Genomic DNA, 25868 nt, shown 5'->3' on the forward strand with positions numbered 1-25868 from the left:
TTTCGCCCATTTCTCTTATATCATACACCAGAGGAAATGGCACTAGCTGCCTTATTTTGTTTTGGACATATCTAATATCTATATTTGAACCAAAATTGCCAAAGATAATATTCTATTTTTGGAACTAATGCAGTCTTTATTACAGCTAAATTAAATTAAGACAGTGATGTGAATTTCCTCACAAGCTATTTCATACTTGGATACCCTTGAACTTTACTGAATCAGAGCTAAAAAACAAACGTGCAGATGAAATTGTTGGATTGGTATTTGGAACTTATTGGCTATTGTAATTCAAGCCTTAGTTTAGTGCAGGGCAATTTCCAAAAGTATTCCTTATAAAAGGGAATAGATGGTCAAAAGCTTCATCTTCATCCATTCACGATTAATAAATGTCATTTGTCAAATATGAACATTTGCAAATGACTAATAAATATTTTTATGAAAAAACAAGTCTACCTGAAGTGGGATTATGCTTAATATATTCTGTGCACAAATAAAATATATTTCATTTAAACTATTTCCTCAAAAGTGAAGAAATGCAATATAAATATGCAGGTATTTTTAAATCCTTCAATCATACACATTCCACTGTCATACAACTAGCAGAACTAAACAAAGGGTGTATAGCAAGCAATACACTTTGTTATTAGTTCAAATCGTTAGTTGAATCCCAAGAAGCTCTCTGTGATGTCACCAATGCAGTATTATCATTGACAAAATCAAGGGGGTACCACAGCGAACAGGAAAATAAGGGCATGGGAAAATAAGGGCAAAGGAGGAGGGGGGAAGTGGAATTTAGAATAACAGGATAAAAATACTGCAAATGTGCTAACACGTCCTGAAATCCATGAAACAGGAGATAGTTCTTGACATGTAAAGTAACAAGCAGAGAAATGAGGGAAATATTTAGTTTCAGCCCTGTGTTATTTAAGTAATACTTTGAAGGAATGAATTTGACAGTGTATTTGTCAATACTCATGCAGAACTTCTAAAGAATCATCATATAGCAGAATACCAGTAAAGCCTGTAAATTAGCAAGAACTTGGGATTTTAACAATTGTGCACCTTTCTACCTTAAGGAAATAAGAGGCACCGTGAAAATTCCCAACGTGATCCCAAGGGCTTGGGATTCAAGCTGAAATGTTTCTATTCTTGGGCTACTAATATATTTTGAACTTCCATTGCCAGGAGGTTTGACATTTGCAGAAACAACAAATTACACCCAATTTTACTGAATGATATACAGAGGAATACAATCCGAATCATTCATTTAATTTAAAATCTCTGGTGAGATTTAAGACATCCATCCGCACACACTGTATCTCATGTGATTATGCCAGTATACATCAAACCCCAGTAATAACGATTCATATCCATATATGTGTATATGCTTTATTGCTACCTTTAGCGGGATTAAAAGCAGTATATCAAATTTTACAGTTGTGCTCCTTTTATTAGCTTCTTACCACTTGATCAGCTGATAGAGGCAATAATGAACACGCACACACACACACAAACACACATATCCACACAGACTGGAGTCTGCATTTGCGTGTTCTATCTTAAGAATGTAATATTTCAAAAAACAGCCTAAGCTTTGGGGAAAAAACCAATTACAGAAACAGCATTAAAAATGCCAAGCACCGGGCAGAAGCAATTCTGGATCAGTTTAAAAAAGTGATTGATGAAACTCTAATCTGAGCTGAAGGAACAGTTTCACGACAAGCTGTGACCATTCCACACACTTCATTAGCTGCCATAATTAGCCTGGTGTTTCAATTTGTTAGAACTGGTGGGGACAATTTTACTCAGAATACAAACATCAAAAAGCAGGGTCTCTCCGACTTCAGAAGTGGCTGATGAGAGGCTTTCTAGTCTTTCTGTTAACGAAAAGATTAATTACAGCTGATGGGAGGCTGTACTCTGATTGTCACTCTGTCTATGTACATTACTTTTAGCATTAGAAGAAAGACATGGTTGACACTGCGCTGCTCAATCAAGCAGCTTCACATCAGGGCACCAAGTCTGTTTTAATATGCATGGTCTTGTATTGTTTGATTGACTTGTTCTCTACTTCTCCAGGTCCCGAGTTCTGTCACCAACTAGATTGTACCAACAGAACAGCAGGTTATACAGTGGCATGCAGGGCAGGTATAATACTCTCTCACACACACACCCCGTTCCTTATTAATACTTTACTTGTCCTGCTCTGCGTAAAATGACAAAAATATAATCTCCAGTCCTGGAAAAATTTATGCTAGGATAATCCTTTCTCACGTAGCCCAAAGCCATCTTCACAGATACAAACGTTCATTAACTGACTTGATTTTGCACTCCTTTGCATTCTGGAAAGTCACAAAGACTCGACAGAAATTTGGGTACTTTATTCTGACCGTTCCAATTTGATCGCTTGTCTGGCTTTTTGTGGAGCCTGAACCTAAAAGGTACCATCTAAGTTGAAGTCTGGAGCTATTATTGGTGATGAGCTACCCTTTCTGCATAGCTTGGAAGCACCACCCACTTCAGTGAACCTGCCTTTAACCAGCAGGGTTAAAGAATATATGTAATTGCAATTTTCTACCTATTATTTAGAGCAGTGTTTCCCAACCTTGTGCCTCCAGATGTTTTTGGCCTACAACTCCCATCATCCCTGACCACTGGTCTTGCTAGCTAGGGATGATGGGAGTTGTAGGCCAAAAACATCTGGAGGCACAAGGTTGGGAAACACTGATTTAGAGCAAACAATAGTAGTAACTGCTACTAGCCCTGCAATCCAGACCACAACACACCCAGTCATGTCTCCCTTCTCTGTTGCTGGGCCCAGAATGTGGACCTTCTTCACTGGGGAGGGTTCATCTTGTCCCTTCTTGCTGGCCTTCTGACTTAGCATTAAAACTTTCCTGTTTAGGATCACATTGGTCTCCAGCAGATAGATGTTAGTGCTTGCCAGCCATAATTATTTATGATCTCCCTCTTTGTCTTTTTACTTTGTTTTTATTCTGCCTTTTGTTTTTATTATAGTTCATGGTGCCTCTTACTTGTGGTTATTTTAAAAATGTTTTATCGCTGGTCTTTATTGGCGCCTGTTCTTTTTGTATATCGCTTTTATATTGCATCTTGCTACTTCTGTAAGCTGTAAATTACAAATCCTTCATTCATTGACAATCACATATTTGAAGCTATTAGATCAAATTAATTTTAGCACAGTGCACTTGTTGTAGCATTCAAAGAAATAGTGACGGATATATTTCTATCTACAACAAGCACAACTGCATAGTAGTTCATGGGCTGGAGACCATAGCTAGAAGGATGGGCCAAAGTTTTGCTGGCTAAAACCGCATTTCCCCCCTAAGCCACTATAGGTTTTCCTCTTTCTGGTTAACTTGTATCCTGATTGTTCACAGATGACAACAAGCTTTAGCACATTTTGGTGCAACCAGCAGCACCCAAAGAACAAATCTGAATAACTTTGGGAAGAGGTGAGAAAGAGTTTGCGGTCTCTCTCTTTTGGGAGGTCTCCCAAAAATTTCTTGTTTGTTAACAGAGCATCAGTCTTGTTAACTATACATAAATTCTGCTATCCTGTAATCTCAGTAAAGAATTGTGTGGAAAATCTGGAGACTCTTTGACTTAACTTAGCAGTTATTAAAAGGTAGATTTTCTTCCCCTGCCGAAACAAGCTATTTGCCTGATTAAACATAGAAGATAGGTAACACAAGACATTTATCATGCAACAGATGAACGACACAGGATTGCTAGTTAGACAGTTTAATAAGTGCCATCTAATTTTTCTCTTCAGACTATATTTATTCTTCAAAGTCCAATAACATTATCAAAGCATGGCATTTTCCCACTGAGAAATTATAGAACTAAAAATAAGGTTTTACAAAGTAGAGAACTGGTTGCTTGACAATCCCTATTCAAATACATTAGAAAGTGCTGACAGTGCCTTTTCTCATGTAAATAACTTCACTGAATGGCTCAAAAGAATTTTAGTCACTACTAGAAATCATTCCTTCTGAATTATTTTCTCTGAGCCACCTTCAAAGGAGTATTGTTACATGGATCTTGTTGCCCGTTCACACAGACAGGAATCCAAAGGTGCCACTGCACATGTGAAAGGCACTTCTGCTTTTATCGGCAATGTGTGTACTTATTTTATTTCAGAATGAATTAATTGTCCTATGTTCAAGGTTTCCCCAAGCAGTGTAATAAAATGTGTATGATGTTTGTTGATTCTTCCTTGCAGCTTTATAACTCCACTGTGCCACATCCCATTCCAATACAAAGGGTCTCCCAACCCTCTTGAAATGCTTGTCAGTGGCTCAGGGAACAATAATTGTAGAGTTGTAGAGTTGGAAGAGGGGACGCGGGTGGCGCTGTGGGTTAAACCACAGAGCCTAGGACTTGCTGATCAGAAGGTCGGCGGTTCGAATCCCTGCGACGGGGTGAGCTCCCGTTGCTCGGTCCCTGCTCCTGCCCACCTAGCAGTTCAAAAGCACGAAGTGCAAGTAGATAAATAGGTACCGCTCCAGCGGGAAGGTAAATGGCGTTTCCGTGCGCTGCTCTGGTTTGCCAGAAGCGGCTTAGTCATGCTGGCCACATGACCCGGAAGCTGTACGCCGGCTCCCTCAGCCAATAAAGCGAGATGAGCGCCGCAACCCCAGAGTCGGTCACGACTGGACCTAATGGTCAGGGGTCCCTTTACCTTTTTAGAGTTGGAAGAGACCCTGAGTATCATCTAGTCCAATCCCCTGCAATGCAGGCATATGCAGCTCTCCCATACGAGGATTTAACCTACAACCACCTGTTTCTGTGATTTTTCCAACTCTACAGTATCTTTTCCAAAGTGAGGTGACAAAAACTGTACACAGTATTCCAAACGCAGTTGCACCACAGATTTGTATAACAGCATTATGATACTGGCAGTTTGATTTTCCATTTCTTTCTTAATGATCCCTACCATGGAAGCTGCATTCTTCACAGCTGATGCATACTGGGTCTGCAACTTTATCAGGCTAGCCACTACGACCCCAAGGTCTTGTTCCTTCTAAGTGACCACCAGTTTAGACCCCATGAGCATATGTGTGAAATTGAGATTCCACCCTGCCAACACGCATCACTTTATACTTGTTTATACTGAATTGCATCTGCCATTTTACCACCCAATGACTCAGTTTGGAGAAGTCCCTTTGGACCTCTTCACAATCCCTGAACAGTTAAGGATCATCTGCAAACTTGGCCACGTCACTCCTTACTCTAAATTGCTTATGAACAAGTTGAAACACACAGGTCCCAATACCAATCCTTGGGGAACTTCCATTTCTGCAGCCCTCCACTGGGAGAATTGTCCATTTATCTCTGCTCTCTATTTCCCGTTACTTAACCAGTTCCTGATCCACAAGAGCATCATTAAAAACAATTAAACACTGATAGAATTAAAATATCTATCTGTCTATCTGTCTATCTGTCTATCTGTCTATCTATCTATCTATCTATCTATCTATCTATCTATCTAATCTGCATAAACAATCTACTAAAACCATCCAAATAATTACAATAAAAACAGCATGGCACCAGTCCTTCTCATTAAAAGCAGTTAGTTCCCAAAGCCTATTGAGACAGGACTTACCCTCGCAGAAGCCATGCTGGTTCTGCTTCAGCCAGGCTTGTTCTTCTATATGCTTGGCAGTTTTATCTTTATAATATTTTCCGCCAGTTTTCCCAAGACATTACAAAAACAGATAAATGTTATTTTAGTTTGGCACTGACAATACCAAGGTAAAACGTCTTTGCCATTATCAATGGAACTGCACCAGTTGTGCATAGCTAAATATTTTTTCTTTTCAGCCTATGCAAGGAACTTGGTATCTGATTAATGCAACTGGCAACTCAGAAGAGGTTTCCCCTTTCTTGATACCTAATTAATTGCCAATATTAATGAAATGAAACCATTTTAAACAAACAGCTAGACTGGCTGTTTTGCAGCATGCTTGGATCATCAATTCACATATACAGATTTCTTCCTGAAATTGCAGTAGGATGGACTGTTGAGCTTGAAAAGCATATTTTATCCCAATCAGTGTGCAAAAGTAAAATTATCCATAACTAAGCCATGTTTCTCTGCCGTACAGTTTAGCTGTAATGATCCCCACACACTGCACTCACACATCAATTATGATAATCATAATCACGGTCGTTAAGCTGAATGTTCATTATTATCAGGATGCTGGTGACAGCAGATTCAATCATCGGGTGCAATGGGCAGGCAGTCACAGTCCCACCCAAGTTTCTGCAGACAGCGTTGTGCCACATTAAGCCTATGATGTGTTCCACATCCCACTCCATTTCAAAAGCTGCAGACGGTAAAGGTCAACTTTATGTTCTATGCAATATGCTTAGCTTCTCTAAATCAATTCTTTGGAGTACTGGCTATTTTTATGCTTTGTAGATAATAAAATTCTATTTAGGGCCAAATATGCATGCGCAAATAAGGAAAGAGGCACGTATCTGTGTTGTAAGTCACCTATAATAAGGCAAACAGCAGAAAGCTCTACAAAGAATGCCACTTCCTTGTTTGCAAAACAAGGACATACCAAAAATTACTGCCATTAAAAGCCAGATGTCTTAAAACGCATACGAAAACTAATTCCACTTCAGATTAAAGGCTGTAGGCTATAATTTCTGCTTCAGTGAATATTGAGAGAGTGCAAGTGTTCTGACAACTGAAAGATTAGTTAGTATATCTGATCGCTTGTCTGTCCAGTTTCATAGGATCTATCAGTGTTGATTAAATTCATGGCATCTAGTGGTTTCTGAATCCTGAAACTTTGCAGTTGTAAAGGCAGTATTAGTCATTTGAACCAAGCTTTGAACCAAGGAAAATACTTTCGTCAAGTGTAACGTCTGAACAAAGCACATTATTTTACCTTAAATCTTTCAGATATATAGATATATAAAGTTGTTGGTTCATCTAAGTTTTAAGTTGATTTATGGTGGTTTTTGTAATCTACCATGTAATAATTCTGCTAGTGCCTTGGAAATATGAATATATGATCTTTGCCAGTGGTCTGCTATCAACTTCGCTGCATGGACACAGCAATACCATCCCCTCCATCTGAACTATGCCAAAATAGGCAACAAATACTGAACCTAGAACTGCCACCACCTTAGCAGCAACCACTAGTATGGTCGTACCGCTAGTTGCTCTCTGCATGTGGACCAGGTACTCAACTGGTGATAAAGAAATAAAAGCCTCCATTGCCTCCATTTTTAAAGACATTGTGGCTCTATGTTCATTTTGGTTCAATAGACAAAGTTGCGAACATGGATTTGGTAGATCATTTCTATCCTAAATCAGACCTGTGACTCAGGCTCACGTCCTACTTTAAAATTTCTGCTTGGGTTCACAAAGCTCACAATGCTATATTAAAAAATTGAAAAAGAAATATAAAGCTATAGCTTTTAACTTAATCACAATTTCCCATTATGTCAGAACCACAGGCGTGGGGAACTTTTGGCCTATCAGATGTTGCCCATCATCCCTAGCCTTTGACCATGCTTGCTGGAGCTGATGGGAGTTGTAGTTCAGCAACATCCAGAGGGCCAAAGGTTCCCTGCTCCTGGTTTAAACAAACCACAGTTCTCCAAGTCTGGACAAAATATGGGAACCAACCACGGCTAGCTTAAGCGCAAAAGTGGCTTTCAATTTTCTCATTGTAGGTGGAAATAAGGGAGAGGGGGAAGTACAGGTCTCAGCATGGCAGGAAACCATGGTATCTGTTACGTCTGAACTGAACCAAAGTGTGCTTAATCTCTTCTTAGGCTACAATTATTATTTATTTATTTATTTATTCAAATTTTTTAATTTATTTTTCATTTTTTAAAAAAACAAACAAATACACAAACAAACATAAATCTCAGCCTATTTAAACTAATCTTAGTAACATTGTTAAGTGACTTCCCCGTATCCCCCTGGTTGAATTTCAATGTACCGTATTTTTCGCCCCATAGGGCGCACCAGCCCATAAGGCGCACCTATATTTTGGGGGAATTTATTTCCCCCCCCCAAGGTGCGAGGCTGGGGCGGGGGAAACCTGAGCTTCCCCCAACCCCAGCCCCCAGAACAGGCTGCTCTCCGCAAGCCGTGGGAGCCCTGGCACGACTGCTGAGCATGCCGGGGCTTCGTGATAAGAGGCAGCACTGCGCAAGCTGAGGGAGCCCTCCCGCGGCTTGCGCAGCCCTGCCTCTTATCCCGAAGCCCCGGCGCGCTGAGCAGTCGTTTTGGGTAGCTTTGGGGTAAGAGGCAGCGCTGCGCAAGCCGGGGGAGCCCTCCCGCGGCTTGCGCAGAGCTACCCGAAGCCCAGGCGCAACTTCGGAATAAGAGGAACTCCCGCGGGCTCCCGCGGCTTGCAGATAGTTTCCTGAAGCCTGGAGAGGGAGAGGGGTCAGTGCACACCGACCCCTCTCGCTCTCCAGGCTTCAGCGAAAGCCTGCATTCGCCCCATAGGATGCACACACATTTCCCCTTCATTTTTGGAGGGGAAAAAGTGCGTCCTATAGGGCGAAAAATACGGTATATCATTTTAACAGTTTTCCAAAACCAATGTTCTTATAAAATTAACTTAATCCTTTGGCTACAATTATTATTGTGTTGGTTCTCAAATTATGGTTTGACACTGTAGGAATGAGTCCAGTGTCTGTGTGTGTGCATGCCTCTTTCCTCTCTCCTGGTCCCACAAGCTCCTCTTCAATTAGTTATTTCCTAATATGATCAAAGCATAGTTTGCTTTTATGTCAAACTCACAAAACATGGGTTACACATTCCCTCCAAACCAAGACTGCAAAACAGCTTCAGCTTCAAACCATGTTTTGCGATGTTAGTTTGGAGGGCAAGTACAAAACAGTTTTACCAGTGAAACATCAAAATATAGCTTGTTCAAGCCAAATTACAACTGAAGTACAGCATATGCATGGTGGGGAGGGAGCGCGCAACCGCTGCTCTTTCCTATAGCATCAAACCATGATTTAGCATGGCATCTGAATGAAGCCACTATCAATTAGGTAACAAAAGCTGCAGTTCAGTTCACATTAAGGTTGCTTAAGTCACATTGATTTCTATGGGATTTGAGCTGCAGAACTGGAGCCCAAATACGTGTTTTGCTGCTATAGATTAATGCAGCTATGAACTAGAGTGGGTCAAAAGGTCAGTATCTTGGGCAGCAATTATTTGAATTTTATCATCTGACACTGTAAACTGTTAGCGTATCTAGTAGGCTGTAATCCCCACCTCAGGATGCTACAGACAAAATCATGTGCCAAGGTAGCAGAACCCAAGTGTGCAGAGCAATTTCTATGTAGTCTCTTTTAACTTGAGTCTACAGGGAGCTTACATAAAATCAGAATTTTTTTGCTTCCCCAAACTGACAAGAACTCAGAAAAGCAGCCGAGAAGCAATTGTTCAATTGTTTTCTTTCCATTTCATGCTTTGTGACTGATGATCTATATTAGTTCCGTTTTTAAACTTTTGACATCCTATCCCATATTGAATTCCTTCCACTGAACAGCTATTTATACAATGTTAAAAGTTTTAAGAAACATCGAGGCCTTTAGCAAGAAATTCTGAAATGAGATTTTAGCAAATCAGACAATTCTGGAAATGACTGAAAAGAGCAATACATTTCCAGTCATATTTAGTCATGAAAGAGAGAAAGTAACAGAAAAACTATTTTCTTCTCTTGTTATTGAAAGATTCCACCATTATTTTCTCCTTCTTTGCAATACAAACAGGGTTGGGGGGGAAAGGTCACCCTTATTTTATGTGATCCTCACAGGGAAAGGAAGCAAATTTAGGTCCCCAAACAGAGGTGTGAGTTCGCCATTTTTTCAGGTGCCATTTGAGGAGGTGGGTTCTTCTAACCCTGAATGTAATCAAGAACAACACACAAAAAACCCATAATATCTCCACCTCTTCTTCCTTGCTCACCTAGGCCAGAAAGAAACACAACCATAATTCTCCTCTTCATCTGACCCCCAACTTCTTGTCGACTTAATCATACTGATCCTTTATATAATAGTATGGCAATGTTATCAACAACTGTGATTGCCCTATGCCTGTTTTCTTTAATGTATTAACAAAATATGTTTGAAACTCTTAATAGAAATACAAAAGGGTAAAGGTAAAGGTACCCCTGCCCGTACGGGCCAGTCTTGACAGACTCTGGGGTTGTGTGCCCATCTTACTCAAGAGGCCAGGGGCCAGCACTGTCCGAAGACACTTCCAGGTCACATGGCCAGCGTGACATCGCTGCTCTGGCGAGCCAGAGCTGCACACCGAAACGCCATTTACCTTCCCGCCAGTAAGCGGTCCCTATTTATCTACTTGCACCCGGGGGTGCTTTCGAACTGCTAGGTTGGCAGAAATACAAAAACACACAACAAAAACCAGGGTAACGTTGTTGGATATAATTTGGAGAACTGGACTTTAATCCAATAATCACTTATGCTGTGTGTGCACGCATTGAGTCCCTTCTCTTGCTAGACTTCCCTGTTCATTTCAATGCAGTGAAATGTTAATCCTTTTGGTACAATCTCAAGAACTGGTATAAAGCGTTGGAGCACCCTCATCTTTGAATGTTCTTCAGTGCAAAAAAGGGAAACTACCTGTCTCACAAAATGCAGCCCTAAGAATAATACTTTTTAAAATACATTATTGGTAAGTGAAAGTTTTAATTTCATTATGCCAAACCACCGTGTGTGTGTGTGTGTGTGTGTTGTGATGTTCTTAATTATTGTGTACAATTCCTGCACTTATTATGTTCCTTATTGCCTTGAGGAGGAGGAAGAGTAATTTTTAAGCATCAGATTTCAATAATTAGGGCAATATTTCTATAGCTTCATATTTACCTGATTTTTAAAAAAGTAAAAGCTTATTTTTTTAACAATTTCCATTTTTTCCTTTTTTCCCGATATACAGCAGAGGAGTTTCGGTTCATATTTTATTCTCATGAAAGCACTGTATAGTTTCCCAATTCAGTGAGCTTTTATGTCATTTCAGTAGAAATTGATTTAGTGGAGTGGATCTGATTGATTTTGATATTTTTAAGAAGTCTACAAAGCTGTAACTTTGCTTTGGTTTCCCAACATAACTCACCTTATTTGTTATCCATTTCTCTGGGTGTTCTTCCCGGAAGTGTTTGAGCCCGTAACTCGATTGACCATATTTACTAGCTGTTTGGATTGATGGGACATACTTATCAACTCTGTGGCCTGAAAATGGCAAAAACCTGAAAGGTGAAACACATATATGTTTATTTAATATATTTTTTCATTCTACTAGTACAGGTCATATAAATCACAAGGGAACTGTACAATGTGGAAAGCATTTGTTTCGGTGCACAACCATTTTATACAGCCATAGTCTATCATTGCTGTTACATAGTTAATGAATACCCCCCTTTACCTCTCCCCTATGCCTTTCATTTTGCATAGTACAGCTGAAAGTAAATTACACAGGAGCTGCTTTATAAAAACTTCACCATCTCAACAGAAATGATGGCAGTACAGGCAATGACCGATTACACTCCTGACTCCCACGTGTGCCAATAGAGTGCGCATAAGCCTGCTCTGCCCCACCCCCATTCTGCTCCCTTTTATGGCCGCTTCCGGGTCACCACGATGTGCATAAATCAGCCATTGCCTGTACAGCCTATTCTGGGGCCAAATAATTCTTCAACAACCAAAAGAGAGACCGGGATTAAAATACCACCCTTTGCAAACTTAGGGACAGCTTCAGGAATTTTGTTTTCTAAAGCTTCAGATCAATCACTAGAGAGAGCTGATTTGGCTATGCGCCATGTGCTTCAGTTACTTCTGGTTTGGACTACTGCACTATGCTGGTCATGAGCCAGCCCTTGGAAAGTGTTCCCAACTTCAGCTGGTTCAAAATGCTGCTGCCGAAATTCTGATGATGATGATGACTACAGTGGTAGCTTGGCTCTTCAACTCCCGAAACCATTCAAAAACCAAGGCACGGCTTCCGATTGGCTGCAGGAGCTTCCTGCACTCAATCGGAAGCTGTAGAAGCCGCAGAAGACATTTGGCTTCCAAATAATGTTTGCAAACTGGACACCTACTTCCAGGTTTGTGGCGTTTGGGAGCTGATTTGTTTGACAACTAAGCCGTTTGGGAACCAAGGTGCCATTGTATTATGAATCCTGCACACTGTTCCTGAGTGCATCAGTGGCAGAATGGAGGTGGGGAGGGTGAGCTGGCTGAGAAGGGATGCAACTCAGTGGCTTAGGATGCAGAAGGTCACAGGTTCAATCCCTGGCACGGCTGGATAGGACTCCTGCCTGAAACCTTGGAGAGCCAGTCAGTGTAGACAATACTGATCCAAAGCAACAGTATTGTCCCCCAATACTGATCCAAAGCAACAGGCCCCCACGCATCTCCCCATTTCCTTCACTAGGAACTAGGTCCTGGTGGGGATTTCTCCCGTACCTCATCTACGGGTTCTGGAGACATGAACAGAATTCATTTTGTATCAAACTCCAATAAAACAGTGGTAAGCAATGTAACTACCCCTTGTCTTCAGGTGCGGAGGTGCAGGAAAGCAATTTGACATCAAGAGAAGTTCTTGCTAAGGGGGAAAAGTTGGCTGTTTGCTCATTAGGTGAGGCATCAAATAGGATACCATAATACTGTAGTGAAAATAGAAGCCAACTCCCAGGGGCTGTGGGGGCTTTGGCCCCCACAATAAAATATTTGAGGGGGAAGAGCCCCCACAAAGTTGATGGGCATTTCCATTCAAATAGTATATGTGGGACTGTGTCATGTGATCAATTACACATTGTGTCATGTGATCGGTTATGCGGGGCAGGGCTTACCTGGGCCTCCAAAATAATTTATTTAAGTTGGCACCCCTGGTAGTAAGAAAGGGTAATTACGGTGCTCCCTGAGAGTAAAGGCATTTATGAAAAAGACTCTGTGGATCATACCCTAAATTATTAGATCACTGTCTGTACCACGAGGCAAAATGTTATTGTGCTCAGATATCAGAAGGCTAAATTAAGTTTTCATTTCCCCCAGATGCTATACTGAACAGTGTAAAATGAAAAAAGAAGAGCCCCTTTAAAAAAGATTGGAAACATTTATTTTCTTTTTCTTTTTGAAAAGCTTCCAATAGAAAGTTTTTAATGGTTGCGTACTACTTTTTGTGATGCCATCTGAAAAAACCCTGATTTTCTTATTTTAACTGCTGAATTCTATTTTTAAATCCTTTACTGAAAGGATTTAATATTTCATCAACAGTAAATTATATCAATAAACCTTCCTTGTGGGGAAACAAATTGGTCTTTATTAGCATCTGGCCAGTCAAATTGCCCATAAAGAATTCAAAACCAAGGGCTCTTGAAAATTAACAAAACAAAAGCACAGAAGTAGCAGAGCTTTAAATTATACAAAGCTACAGAAGCATGTATATACTCATGGGGCAGGTGGCTTTCATATAAGACAGATTATAGCACTTCTAGGGCTAATTTGCACATGGGATGGACATCACACACAAAAAAAATTAATGTGGCCCCAATGTCCCTGAGTATACATAGGAGTTGCTAGAAGCCGGCTGCTCCACTTACAGTTTTTATCACTTCTGAATTGCATTTTAATAGTACATTTTTCTTTTGTTCAGACATGAAAGAAAATTGGCTCCCTCCAGGGATTGGATGATGACTGAAAGACAAGGCTAGTAGCAAAGGAATTTGCCCACGAATGCATGGAATTTAGGGTAGTCTTAATGCTCAGAACAAGGTGTATGTAAAAATAACTTTCTATAATATGGAATACATTGTTAAGTGCTGTAAAACATCAAAGACAGTATGCCTGGTTTATAACAGAAATATATGCAGATTCCTTTGTTTATAGGAATCTTTCATTTGGCATTTATTAGTAGAAATTCTTAATTTTATAACCCAGAAAAGCCTTGCATCCTGATAATAAAAGACATTGAGAATAGCCCCGATTCAAAACACAAATGTTTACAGAAAGTGAAGGATTTCATGATCTAATTATATATTGTGACTTGCATTAAAATATATAATGAAATGGCTTCCATCTTGGCAGATGTACTAGGGTCTTAATATTGGATTGCCAGAGCAAAATAGCACAGGAACTGTATTTAAATTTTGAGATAAAGTCATTAACCCAAACTAGGCTTTAGACTATCATAAAGAATTCAGACCTTCCTGTAGAAGATTTGTAACAACCTCAAGTTCTCAAGGTAGGACACAGTGAGCTCCTGTCATTTTAGAAACAAAACGGCTTGAAAATTGCAACACAAGAGAAATCAAATATAAACAATTCTGGTGATGGTGTACAGCGTCATTTGCGGCCTAGCAGTGTGTTTTGTGGTCATAATAAGATGGACCTCAAGGAAACAAGCTAAGATGGCAGGTTATAGGTTTTACTTCGTGGCCCTCAAAGAGAGCAGTTCAGTTTTGTGTATGAGAGCAAGTGAGACTCCAGCATTATACCTGCTGCTCTACCAGTGCTCTCTTTCCAGTGCAAGACTGGAAGACTGAACTTGGTGGATGTACAAGCCAAGGCCTGAATACCACCAGCTGACCCAAAAAGTCAATTCTTGTCCATCAGGCCCTATAAAGCCAGAGTCACAAAGCTTGCTGGTTAGTTTGACAACTTGTCTCACTGTGTGAAGATTCTGCCTAACGGTCAGTCCCCTAGTTTGGCCCATGAACCACCACCTGCTTTGGACTGCCTCTCTGCTTCTGACCCACTTGGATTGACAGCCAAATTCTCCTGGGTCCCAGAACCCAACTGTTTGGAACAGCCCTTCTCAACCTTGGGTCTCCAACATGTTGTTGGGCTATAACTCCCATCATTCCTAGCCAGCATGGCCAGTGGTCAGGGATGATGGGAGTTGTAGTCCAATGACAGCTGGAGACCCAAGTTAAGAAAGGCTGGTTTAGAAGCTAAGACCTAGCATTCTGATAAATAATTTCTTTGTCTGGATTAATGACACTCATTTACTGATGGGACCATTGCCCTCACCTGAAGGATGTTCCTTAGGGGTCATGAGGACAACACCAAGGCCCACCCACTACTGGCTGATATATACATATGTACAATGAATGAGTACATTAACAGTCCAGAGTGAAGCATGCACTGTGCAATGTTATGTGTTTTCTCTGCTATTTGGCTTGTATGCCTGTTAGGTTTATTACATGCAGTCATTTGAGTATCAGGTATTCTTCGACACTTGGCCAGAAGGCAAACTGTCACCCCAAGGGGTAGAAGAATCAAATGTTCTTGCTGAGCACCCTGGTAGGCTGCTAAGTATGGCCCATGGACCTGTATTCATTCCATGGATTGAAAGTTTTGCAACCAATGCTAGAAGGAACTGTGTTGAGCCCTGCAAATCTTTTAAGAAGAGCACAAGATAAGAGCACATTAATGAAATGGTACTGCATTAGCTGCAGCAGCACATGCACTAAACTATAAAAAGTGTCTGATTTATGAAAGCATGTATTAAACGTTATTTAATTTCCATCCCTTCCAAGACAACAGGTCTAAGTCAATAGTTGTTTTCAGTCAACTCCCCTGTGCTAGATATAATTTTATGTGTAACAACTGAAGGCTAAAAAAAAGAAAAGAGAAAATGAGTTAGGTTGTGCTTAAAGTGCCTCTCAAGAAGTCATATCTTTAAGAATTATTATTTAAAAACTTTACATAGTCTTACATTGGGTATATTTCCGTTACAAGGGTTGTTTTTGCGCTGCCTGCATTATGTTTTCTGATATAACACAAATAATCATTGGGCTGTTTTGGTTTTAATCCCAGTCTGCAGTAGAAGTAAAAGCAGCAGACAAATGCTAGCCCACTTCTCGTATAAAGCAAAAGTAATGAGACCTCTTCTTTGCGGACACATTCTAGAACTTCTTAATTATATACAGACTTATTATCTATATCCCCAGTGTTATAAAGTACCAGAACTTCATTAGAAAAATTAAGCTGGAAAAATGAAGGCACCACTTTGTAAATTTCCACTGGAAATTAGCTAGAAGAGGCAGAGGAATACTGGATCAAAAGAGGGTAATCATGCTTAACTGTGCCCTAGAGCACCCGCATGTATAATACGATTTGCACAGTAACTACCTCTCCTATTACTGCTTGTTTGGAGTATTCTGTGTTAATGGGGTTAGCTAATTTAGTATTTTAACTTAAAAAGGCTCTGCTGATTAATAAATGTTGCACACTGTGCTAGTAATTAAAATAAATGGAAGAGTTACAAATAGAAGTTGAATTGTTAAGAAAACATTATCTGAAAATATATGATAATCCCTGTTTATCATAATACAATAATAGTCCAGAAAATATGCAAATTGCTCAAGTTGCAAAGCATCTGACAAACTAGACATAACTTGAAAAAAGTTTTAGATGTGTTAGATTTGCAAGGAATAACATTCAGTGCCTGTTTCCATAACTGCCCGTGCTCTTCAAACTTGTAAATGAACACTCCAAACCTCAAACACCCTGATTAAGTGAGAGCAACACATAACCAGAAGCTAGTTTCCATAAATGCATCTTTTGCTGTATTGGGCACAGTGCAGGTAAAGGGGTTCAGTGCATATGATTCCCAGAACTGAATGTATATAGTTCCCTACACTGGGTTAGAAGTCACTGGCACAGTGATTTGACAACACTGATTTCCTGTTCTGGAGGGCTGGTGGATGAAATCCAGGTCAAGAAAGCCCCATGGGTAGATTTAGGTTTCCTACACCTTGAGATCAACCGTATTATCAAAAGTAACAGTGTCAATAATATTTTGAGTTGCTGAACACACACATGAATCTGTATGTGGGTAGGTCACCTATCAAGCAATTTGGGCGCTGTAAAACCTTACAATTCTTCCATTACCATATAGTCATAAAAGAGAGAATGATGCAAAGTTAAATTCCCGCACTTCCAAGCCTGGTACTTTGCCTGCACAGCTCCTGTTTAAGTTACTAATGCATGTTTATTTCAGTTTAGTAAATGAAACTTGCATCTGTGCTGTTGTTGGAAGTCTTGGCTATCCATGCTGATGTGAGTATATGAAGGGTCTATTAAACGCCCTCAGCCCAATCTTATCAGATAATCTTTACATTCAGAGTTTAGTCTGTTAAAGGAAAACATTCCAGTTTTCAAGTACTTTTCAAATAGGCAAGTTGCCTTGGCCTACAAGCATACCAAGCTTCACTGTTCCAGGTGGTGTGGAATTACCTTAATTATTTCTCAGATGCAGCCACAGTAAGGAAGCTATTATTGAACTATGCTGGAGTGGGGTTGGGCAGGTACAGCCTGCTGTGAAATACGTGCTTGCACGTATTTGGTGAAGAAGTACGAAGCTGTGGAGTTCTCTTCTGGCCAGGAGTGTCTGATTTGCTTGACTAAGATCAGGGCTGTTCAGTGGTTTGTCATCTGAAGCGGCTAACCTAACTACTTAAGTGGGATTATTACAGAATAATAGCCCAATCCACAAATCAATCAAGATGAAATGGACTTGGTTTTAAACCGATTTAGCCCCATTGACCTCAACTCAGCTAAACAAGCTTAAATCCAAGCATTTCAGCTTTCCTGGGTGAATAGATCAGGGCCTAAGACATTTGAAAATCTTGGTCCACGAAATATGATGCTTAGATAGACTTATGCTTAATGGTTGCTTTTCAACTTTTCAGAATCAACAGCTTTTTTGAGTCTATTGAGCAACAGTAAAAGATATAAAAAGAAGAGGCACAGTGAAGCGAAAACAGGAGGGGTAAGCAAGCAACTTACACTTCATCATGTACACGGTTTCTCCACTCTTCTTGTTTAATTTTTTCTCTGGCAAGCTCCAGTGAAACGTTTGAAGCTGCCACCTGCACAGAAGGTTCCAAAGGCTTATACCGTTGCTGCAACACTTCAACAGGATCACGAAATGGGCCCTGAAAGGTACAGGAGAAGAAATGTGTTCTGCACTGGCGCTGTTCCTCTCTGCTTTGATTTTTATTAGCAGCCTAGCACTGATGTCTCTAAGAGTAGGCTTGTTTCTTTCTCGAATCTTGGTGAAAAGCTAAATTTAATAGTTTTGGGTCCTCACCTAATCTTGTGATAATTTTCTATAGATTAATAAGTAAGCTTTTATCAGACTGTAATTATATTAATACAATTACACATTTGCTGAGTTATCACAAACAGTGGAAGAAGTGATGAATCATATCTGAACTATACCATTCTAGACTTAGCAGGGGCTTGTATGATTGAATATGCTTCCAAATTATAACAAACACACACAAAAATGTGAGGGAGAAGAGCCTTTTCTATGTACGTTTTCTATGTGGATAAATAAATTGGGTGCTGGGTGGACAGAATTTACTGTATGATCTGCCATCAACAGTCTGAAGTGCTCCAGACATAGAAATGTTGACAAGCTAACACTATGTTTGTGGGAACCCAGACCATTGATATTTGGTAAAGGAAAAATCTATCCAGTGTCTTTTAAAAGGGTTACCCCACCTCTTGCCTTTAGGTAGTAAGTATGAACGTACCGTAAATATCATTAGCACTGTAACTCAATACAATTTACAGGCAGCTGACTATTGCTGAGTTGCCAATTACAGCTTGTTTTCCTTTTTACCACTGTTGTCCTAACACTGAAGTAGTGAAACAATCTCACCCAAGAAAAGGAGGTAGGGGCAACAATCTTAATCATGCCTCTTATTCTGAAGGATCTCTTTCTTTAAATAGGTTATCACTAACAAGCCACAGCTGGAGTTACTGCAAGAACTGAGTGAAGACTGCAGGGCTAATAAAAAGAAATGATTCACGCCTCATTTATGTTCACTTATGTTTTACATTAATAGAAACCAATAATAGGAACCAGTTACCATAAAAGTCACGGACCGTAAATAACACAAATGGCAAATAAGTATCATCTAGTACTTTTCACAGCTGGACAGAAGGATTGCTATATTTGAAAGTTGTTAATGGATTTTTATTGGAACTTTACTTTTTAAAGGCACAGCGCCCCAATTGCCAGGTCTCCTGTAAAGAAGGAAGCAAGTGATCATAGCAGTTATTCATTGTGCCAGGATCCCCCTCCTTCATTTCCAAAAGGGTTACGCCAAGAATACATTTATTTTATTGGGACCACTACAGAGCTTTTAAAGGTGTGAAAAAGAAATTAAAAAGTTTATTAGGTTTCACAGGAGTAATGAGTGCAATCAAGTAACTGACTCAAAATAATGCACATTATTTGCTTATGTTATCTAGAAATTTGCAGTTAAAAACATGAAATGGGGGAAAGAATTAACCATGATCTTATTTAGGTGATGATAGTCCTTTAAGCACAGAATGGGGATTCAGTGTAAACAGTAAAATAGAAGACTTACATTGTTTTCCATTTCACTTAATTCCTACCATCTTGCACCCCTGCTATGTTTTGCTGTTATGGGAACAATCCAACATAGATAAGACCATGCTTTACTGCAGAGGCATTTAAGTGCATGCGGAATTGCATTTTGTCATCAAAATACAGCAATCTCCTTATGAGTCAGGGATCTGATATGCACAAACCTGTAAGTTCTTTCCCTTTAATATTATGAAAAAGGGAAGTTCTATACACAGAAAAAGAATGCAGAGTGGTCTCCACTGGAATGAATGGGGAAGTCCATGCTCACAGTAGCTTTTGATGTGTAAATGTTGCATACAATTTACATGGCGTAAATGTTGCATACAGTGGCATTCCACTTTAAAGCAATTTGCCTCTACACCAGTGTTTCCCAACCTTGTGCCTCCAGCTGTTTTTGAACTACAACTCCCATCATCCCTGACTAGCAAGACCAGTGGCAAGGGATGATGGGAATTGTAGTCCAAAAACAGCTGGAGGCACAAGGTTGGGAAACACTGCTCTACACATGCATTGGATGGAAAGGATGGGACTTTGGGATCATAGTTGATAGCATGATGATGTCAACCCTACAGCTGTGAAATCTCACTTTGGGGGTCATTAAAAAAACCAACAGCTAATATCATAATGCCATCACCCCAAGCTATGATATAACCATATGTGGAGTGCTGTGTACAGTTTGTGGTTGCCTCACCTCAAAAAAGGTAAAGTTTCAGAAAAGAGTAACCAAAATTCTCAATAAAGTTCTAAATGGTTTTTCATGGTGTGGAGAAAGTAGGTAGAGAAAGGTTTTTCTCCACCTCTCATAAAACTACCAATTGGGAACCATTGACCTAGAGCAGCGGTTCTCAACCTGTGGGTCCCCAGATGTTGTTGGACTACAACTCCCATCATCCCTGAGCTCTGGCCTTGCTAGCTAGGGGTGATGGGAGTTGTAGTTCAACAACATCAGGGGACCCACAGGTTGAGAAAGGCTGACCTAGAGCAGTGTTTCCCAACCTTGTGCCTCCAGATGTTTTTGGCCTACAACTCCCATCATCCCTGACCACTGGTCTTGCTAGCTAGGGATGATGGGAGTTGTAGGCCAAAAACATCTGGAGGCACAAGGTTGGGAAACACTGACCTAGAGGATAAGACAATCAATGGCTACTCGCTACTGGTCATTGTATGAACAGGATTTTGGAATATAATTTGATCCAGAAAAGTTCTGATTATGGTTTGGAGGCCAGTTTTGGTAACTCAGCCTGAGGTCTAACAACAGAATCTGATTCATACAACTTCTTGCACACCAGATGAGTGTACTATCCTGAATGTTTCACTGCATTTATGGATGATAACTCAAATAATCCAAGAACCTTAGCATCTGATCCTATCCTGTTTGCCTTGCATAGCAGGCCATAAGGGGGAAAGGAGAGAGAAAATAAAGCAATGTAGATGTTCTTAATTACCTTTAATAAAGTGACAACTAATTTCACAATCTTTGTTTCCAGCGTTTTGTAATTCTAGTTAATTCTGTGATAAAAGTCAGAGATCTGACAGAATATATATCAACAGTATGAATATATGTGTGTTACATACACACACACACACACACACACACACACACAATATTTTCCCATATACTGCCTGAGAAAGCCAACAGATAGTTAAATGTTTAGTTTGAAAATTTGACATGAATACAAACTCTTGTTTTAACACTCTCCTTGAGCACATTTTGGTATCTTAACACTCACATGGGGCCTAATGTGTAAGGTACACAAGTTTAATGTCAAATACTGCTGTCACTGAGTACTAAGTCACAAGGATAGCTAGCAATTATAAATCCCTCATTGTCACACCACCAGACCACTTTAAGAACAGTGCATTCTGTTGGATTTTCATTCCAGCTGTTTCATCAGCTCAGACCAATGTCCTTTCCCAAACATACACCTCTAAATTGTGTTGTCCAGGGATTTAGCCGTGTGACTCCCATTAACATCAATGAGAGTCGCACAGTTAAATCCATGCACTGTACTTTGAAAATTTACTCCACAGTGTACATCCCAGGGCACTGAAAGGATTAAAGTATTATACAGTAAATTCACTCTTCAATGTGCAGGGAAATAAGTAGAAGTCTTCTCTTTGTTCTGAAAGGCTTTCTTGTGTAAGTTTCTTTGTCTGTGTCTAAACTGGGGGGGAAATGCTCCAAAGTAGCCTAAACAAGAGAAACTTAGCAAATCAACACGTAGTATAACTGTATTTTGGCAAATTGGAGGCTAGTGGAGATACTCCATCTACTCTAGGGAAGAGACTAATTGATTTTAAATGGCCATTAACTGTTATAACCAATTTCAGTGAGTTCAAGTTTGCAGCAGGAAGTAGTTACAGAAACAGTAAGATTTCCACTTTGATTTTAAAATATTAAGGAGATCTTTACACAGTATAGGGAAATATGTACGCCTTAGAAATGTATGTTGCCTGTTCATTCTTCTACCCCTGGTAAATTGATCTTTTAGTCAGTGGAAATTAACACTGCAACTCAGCTGGATCAGCAGCAAATGACATTCTAAGTGAACATTGGGTGAGTGGGAGGAAAAAAGGAAAGATGAAATTGTCATCACTTCTGTTATTTTGATTCAGAGATTGAAAATGGTACTGGGCAAAAACAATTTGAAACACTGATGGGACTCCTTCTAGGTCCTGGAGATAACTCAACGTTTTGTGAAACCTTCACAGGGCATGCAGAGCTCAGCGTATGAAGGGACTGTCTTATTCTCTTCTGTGCTATGGAATCCCCCCCCCCCCCCCGAGGAATGTACAGTGGTACCTTGGTTCCCGAAGGGCTTGGCTCCTGAACAAATCGGCTCCCAAACGCCGCAAACTCGGAAGTGAGTGTTGTAGTTTGCAAATGTTTTTCAGAAGCCGAACATCCAATGCGGCTTCTGATTGAGTGCAGGAAGCTCCTGCAGCCAATCGGAAGCCGTGCCTTGGTTTTTGAACAGTTTCAGGAGTTGAACGGACTCCTGAAATGGATAAAGTTCGAGAACCAAGATTCCACTGCACTCACAGCCATCTCTGTGAGCAGGGACAGGGATAGTCCATTCTCTTCAATGCTTGGGAAAGTTCTGGTTTAAGTATGTAGAACTTTCTCCCACAATGAAATGAATGTAAAGTTCCATTCCCATTAAGGTTGATTAAACCAGATCTCCTGAATAAAACAACAATTGCAGCCTGAGAGCTATTATATACAGTGGTACCTCAGGTTAAGAACTTAATTTGTTCTGGAGGTCCGTTCTTAACCTGAAACTGTTCTTAACCTGAGGTAGCGCTTTAGCTAATGGGGCCTCCCGCTGCCGTGCCGCCGTTGCGCCATTTTCTGTTCTCAGGTTAGCGGAGCCTGTGACCTGAAGTGCCTGTAACCTGAAGTGTCTGTAACCCGAGGTACCACTGTACAGGGTATGGCTAACATCTTTCATTTTATGTGGCCATTTAAAACACATGGTTTCTCATAAAGATGGAAACAAAAACCTTTCAGTCATTTCATGAATGTTTGTCCTAGAATAACGGTCAAGAACAATGAAATCAATGAGATTAAACATACTTAACACTCTGTAGCTGTGGCTGTTATTGGGAGTTATTGATACACAATACCTGAGGTTTTTGTCTCCCAATAGGAGGAAGAGCTGGCTCTCGTTGGAAGCCAAACAAATCAGAATAAGCATTCCAGTGGAGATCAACAGCATCCTTTTTGACCTTTTTCTTCTTGGGCCTCAAAGGTTTTGCTTTCCTTAATTCCAATTCCATTGGATCTGGTGATTTCCTGTAGGGTGAGTTGTATATTCCTGCAATCTAAAGACACACCACCATTTATGTGCATTGCTTCAAAATTTCTCTAGTTTAGATAGCAAATCAAACAATGTATCATTTATTTATATTATTTATTATAAATTAGTTATTACATGCTTTCAGAAGACAAGCTCACCAAGAAATCTGAAGATGATGGAGTATTATACATATTATACATACTTCTTTTAATATTTCTTTTATTGTTCATCTATTGTACACTGCACTCATATTTTACATGATGGTGGTATAGAATTACTGTTATAAATAAATAAATCACTTTGGGGTTTTATGTATGTGTATGTAGAGTTTTGTTTGATTTTCACATTTCTTCCTGCAGAGAACCTTTCCCATGTTATTTGCCATAGAACACCTGTAAAGCTCATCGAAATGCGTTGTAGATTCAAACAAGACATTCTTGGGTGATATCCAATGTTAGAATAGACCCTCTGAAATCAATGGACATAATTGACTCAGGTTTCATTGAGTAAGAGTACTAGCCTGAATTTGACTTGGTTGGATATCACTCATTGGTACACCAACTGTTGTATGCTCTGAATTATTGACACGGAACCACAAATATATCCTGAATGCTGGATGCCATCCCAGGAACTGCATGCACAGCACTGCTTCTGTACATTCAGTTTTCAATACAGTGGGGGATGCTGCTTCCATGTGGTTCTTCATATGGCACTACAAGCACACCCAAAAACCTGCATCTACACATGCCACCTCAATGGGTTGGGAGAGCTGTGGGATGTGTAAGTCATCTAATCAGCGCAAAGAAATTTTTAAAAAAGGATTATTGATATGTTGTTCCCAAATAGCCATTTTAGAACAATTGTATCGGCCTGTTGAAACAAGATTTATGCAGGTAGCATAATTATCTTTTTAACTGTTAAGTACTGTTGAATAAGAGAGATGAAGAAAGCGTTCGAACTGAGCTGAAGCAGATGTAGAGTCTATGTTTATATTGTTGCATCTGCTGCTGATTTCTGGCTCCTAGGGAAACTTAAGAGTCCAGCTTCTCATAATGTATTAACCTCTTGGGAGTGAGAGGATTGAGTGCTCCTCAATTAGCTGTAATGCATTTTTCATTAGTGTGTCCCACAGGAAAATTCAAACTCTTAGTGTCAAAAAGTTAAGCAAGCTTTTATTTATCTATATCTATATATTGCTGTTCAAATGTATAGAAGACTCCTATATGCAGAGAGATAATTGGACGGGAAGATTGGCTGTTTATTGAATGGTAAGGACATAAACTCATTCGCTTTTAATTACGGGGGAAATGCTCCAACATTTGGATCATTTTGTCTTTTCCTGCCGCTTTTTGAGTCCTATGATATCCTTTTTGTGATTGGCTGACCAGAACTCTATGCTACATTCTAAAAATAGTTGTAGATTTGTATATAGTCACTATAATCCTGGCTGTTTTATTGTCAATCCATTTCCTAATAACCTAGATATAGCAAGGAATTTGCCTTCTTTACTGCTGCCACAAACTGCACTGATGCTTTCATTGAACTGTCTATAATGGCATAAAGTACTTTCTCCTTGGGTTAGTCATTACCAGTTGACACACCATCAATGTATATACTAAATCAGGAGTATTTTGTCTCAATGTGTATCAGTTTGCTTACATTCAACCTAATTTCCCATTTTATTGTCCATTCACAAAGTTTAGAGAAGTCCTTTTGGAGCCCTTCTATATCTTCTTGGGTTTCCACCATCATTTGGCAGTCTTGGGTACCTCATTGTTCACCCTTGACTCCAGATAATGAACTAATAATTTAAACAGTGTCTGTCCCACTACAGATTTTTCTGTTTACTTTGCACCACTTTGGAAAACTGTCTATTTAATCCTAGTCTGTCTATTTAATCTATTTTCTGTTCTTTAACTAAATGCCAATCCATCAAAGTGCCAATCCTCATATATAATGACTGTTAACTTTGCTCAGCAGACTCTGGTTAGTGGCATTGTCAAAAGGTATTTAGAAGACTGAGTAAAAGTGTCAGTTGGACCATTTCTATCACTAAATGCTAAGTGAAATTCTCAAAGAACTCCAGAAGGTTTATGAGGCAGGGATTTCCTTTGCAAAAGCCATGCTCATTCTTCATCAGCAAGGCTTGTTCTTCTATATTTAAGAAACCTAGCTTTATATTTCTATTTCTGTACATTCATTTCCAAGTTCTATCCTGTCACCACTTGAATATCATGAAACACTTAGGTCATCATCTCTAAGAAATCCCTGGGAAAAATCACCCCAAACAAGATACTTCCCTACTCATATCCTTTACCTGTGCAAAACTGATTAAATAATTGTTTAGTGGTCATCTTATTATGCTGTTCATATTCTGCCCAGAAAAGTTGGGGTTTGGCTTAAAAATAAGTATACTTTTTAAAAAGCAACAAGAATCCAGGATGATAATAGGCAAACCGGTTTCTTCTAAGTGATCTTTGGCTTTAACCTGTATTTACTTTCACCTCCCACACAGCAACAAGGGTATATACAGTAGTAGTGGTATGGTGTCCTGCCAACACTGGTGTTAATGTTTTGAGACATGATCAGCCAAAATATGGCAGCTTTTGCTCATGTTTAATTCA

The 25868-nt window shown here is 39.8% G+C and overlaps 1 protein-coding gene across 1 annotated transcript in view; it reads right to left on the minus strand.

The window, feature by feature from the left end:
- SPATA17 (spermatogenesis associated 17) overlaps positions 1 to 25868 on the minus strand; it is a gene marked incomplete at its 5' end in the record, with an annotated part of 73760 nt that overhangs the window by 12644 nt on the left and 35248 nt on the right. The window contains 3 exon segments of the mRNA XM_083733605.1: positions 11153 to 11285; positions 17830 to 17978; positions 23072 to 23269. Of these exon segments, the coding sequence (XP_083589731.1) occupies positions 11153 to 11285; positions 17830 to 17978; positions 23072 to 23269 (480 nt within the window).

Source organism: Podarcis gaigeae (genome assembly GCF_964106915.1).
Source record: "Podarcis gaigeae genome assembly, chromosome: 3".
Classification (NCBI taxonomy): Eukaryota; Metazoa; Chordata; class Lepidosauria; order Squamata; family Lacertidae; genus Podarcis; species Podarcis gaigeae.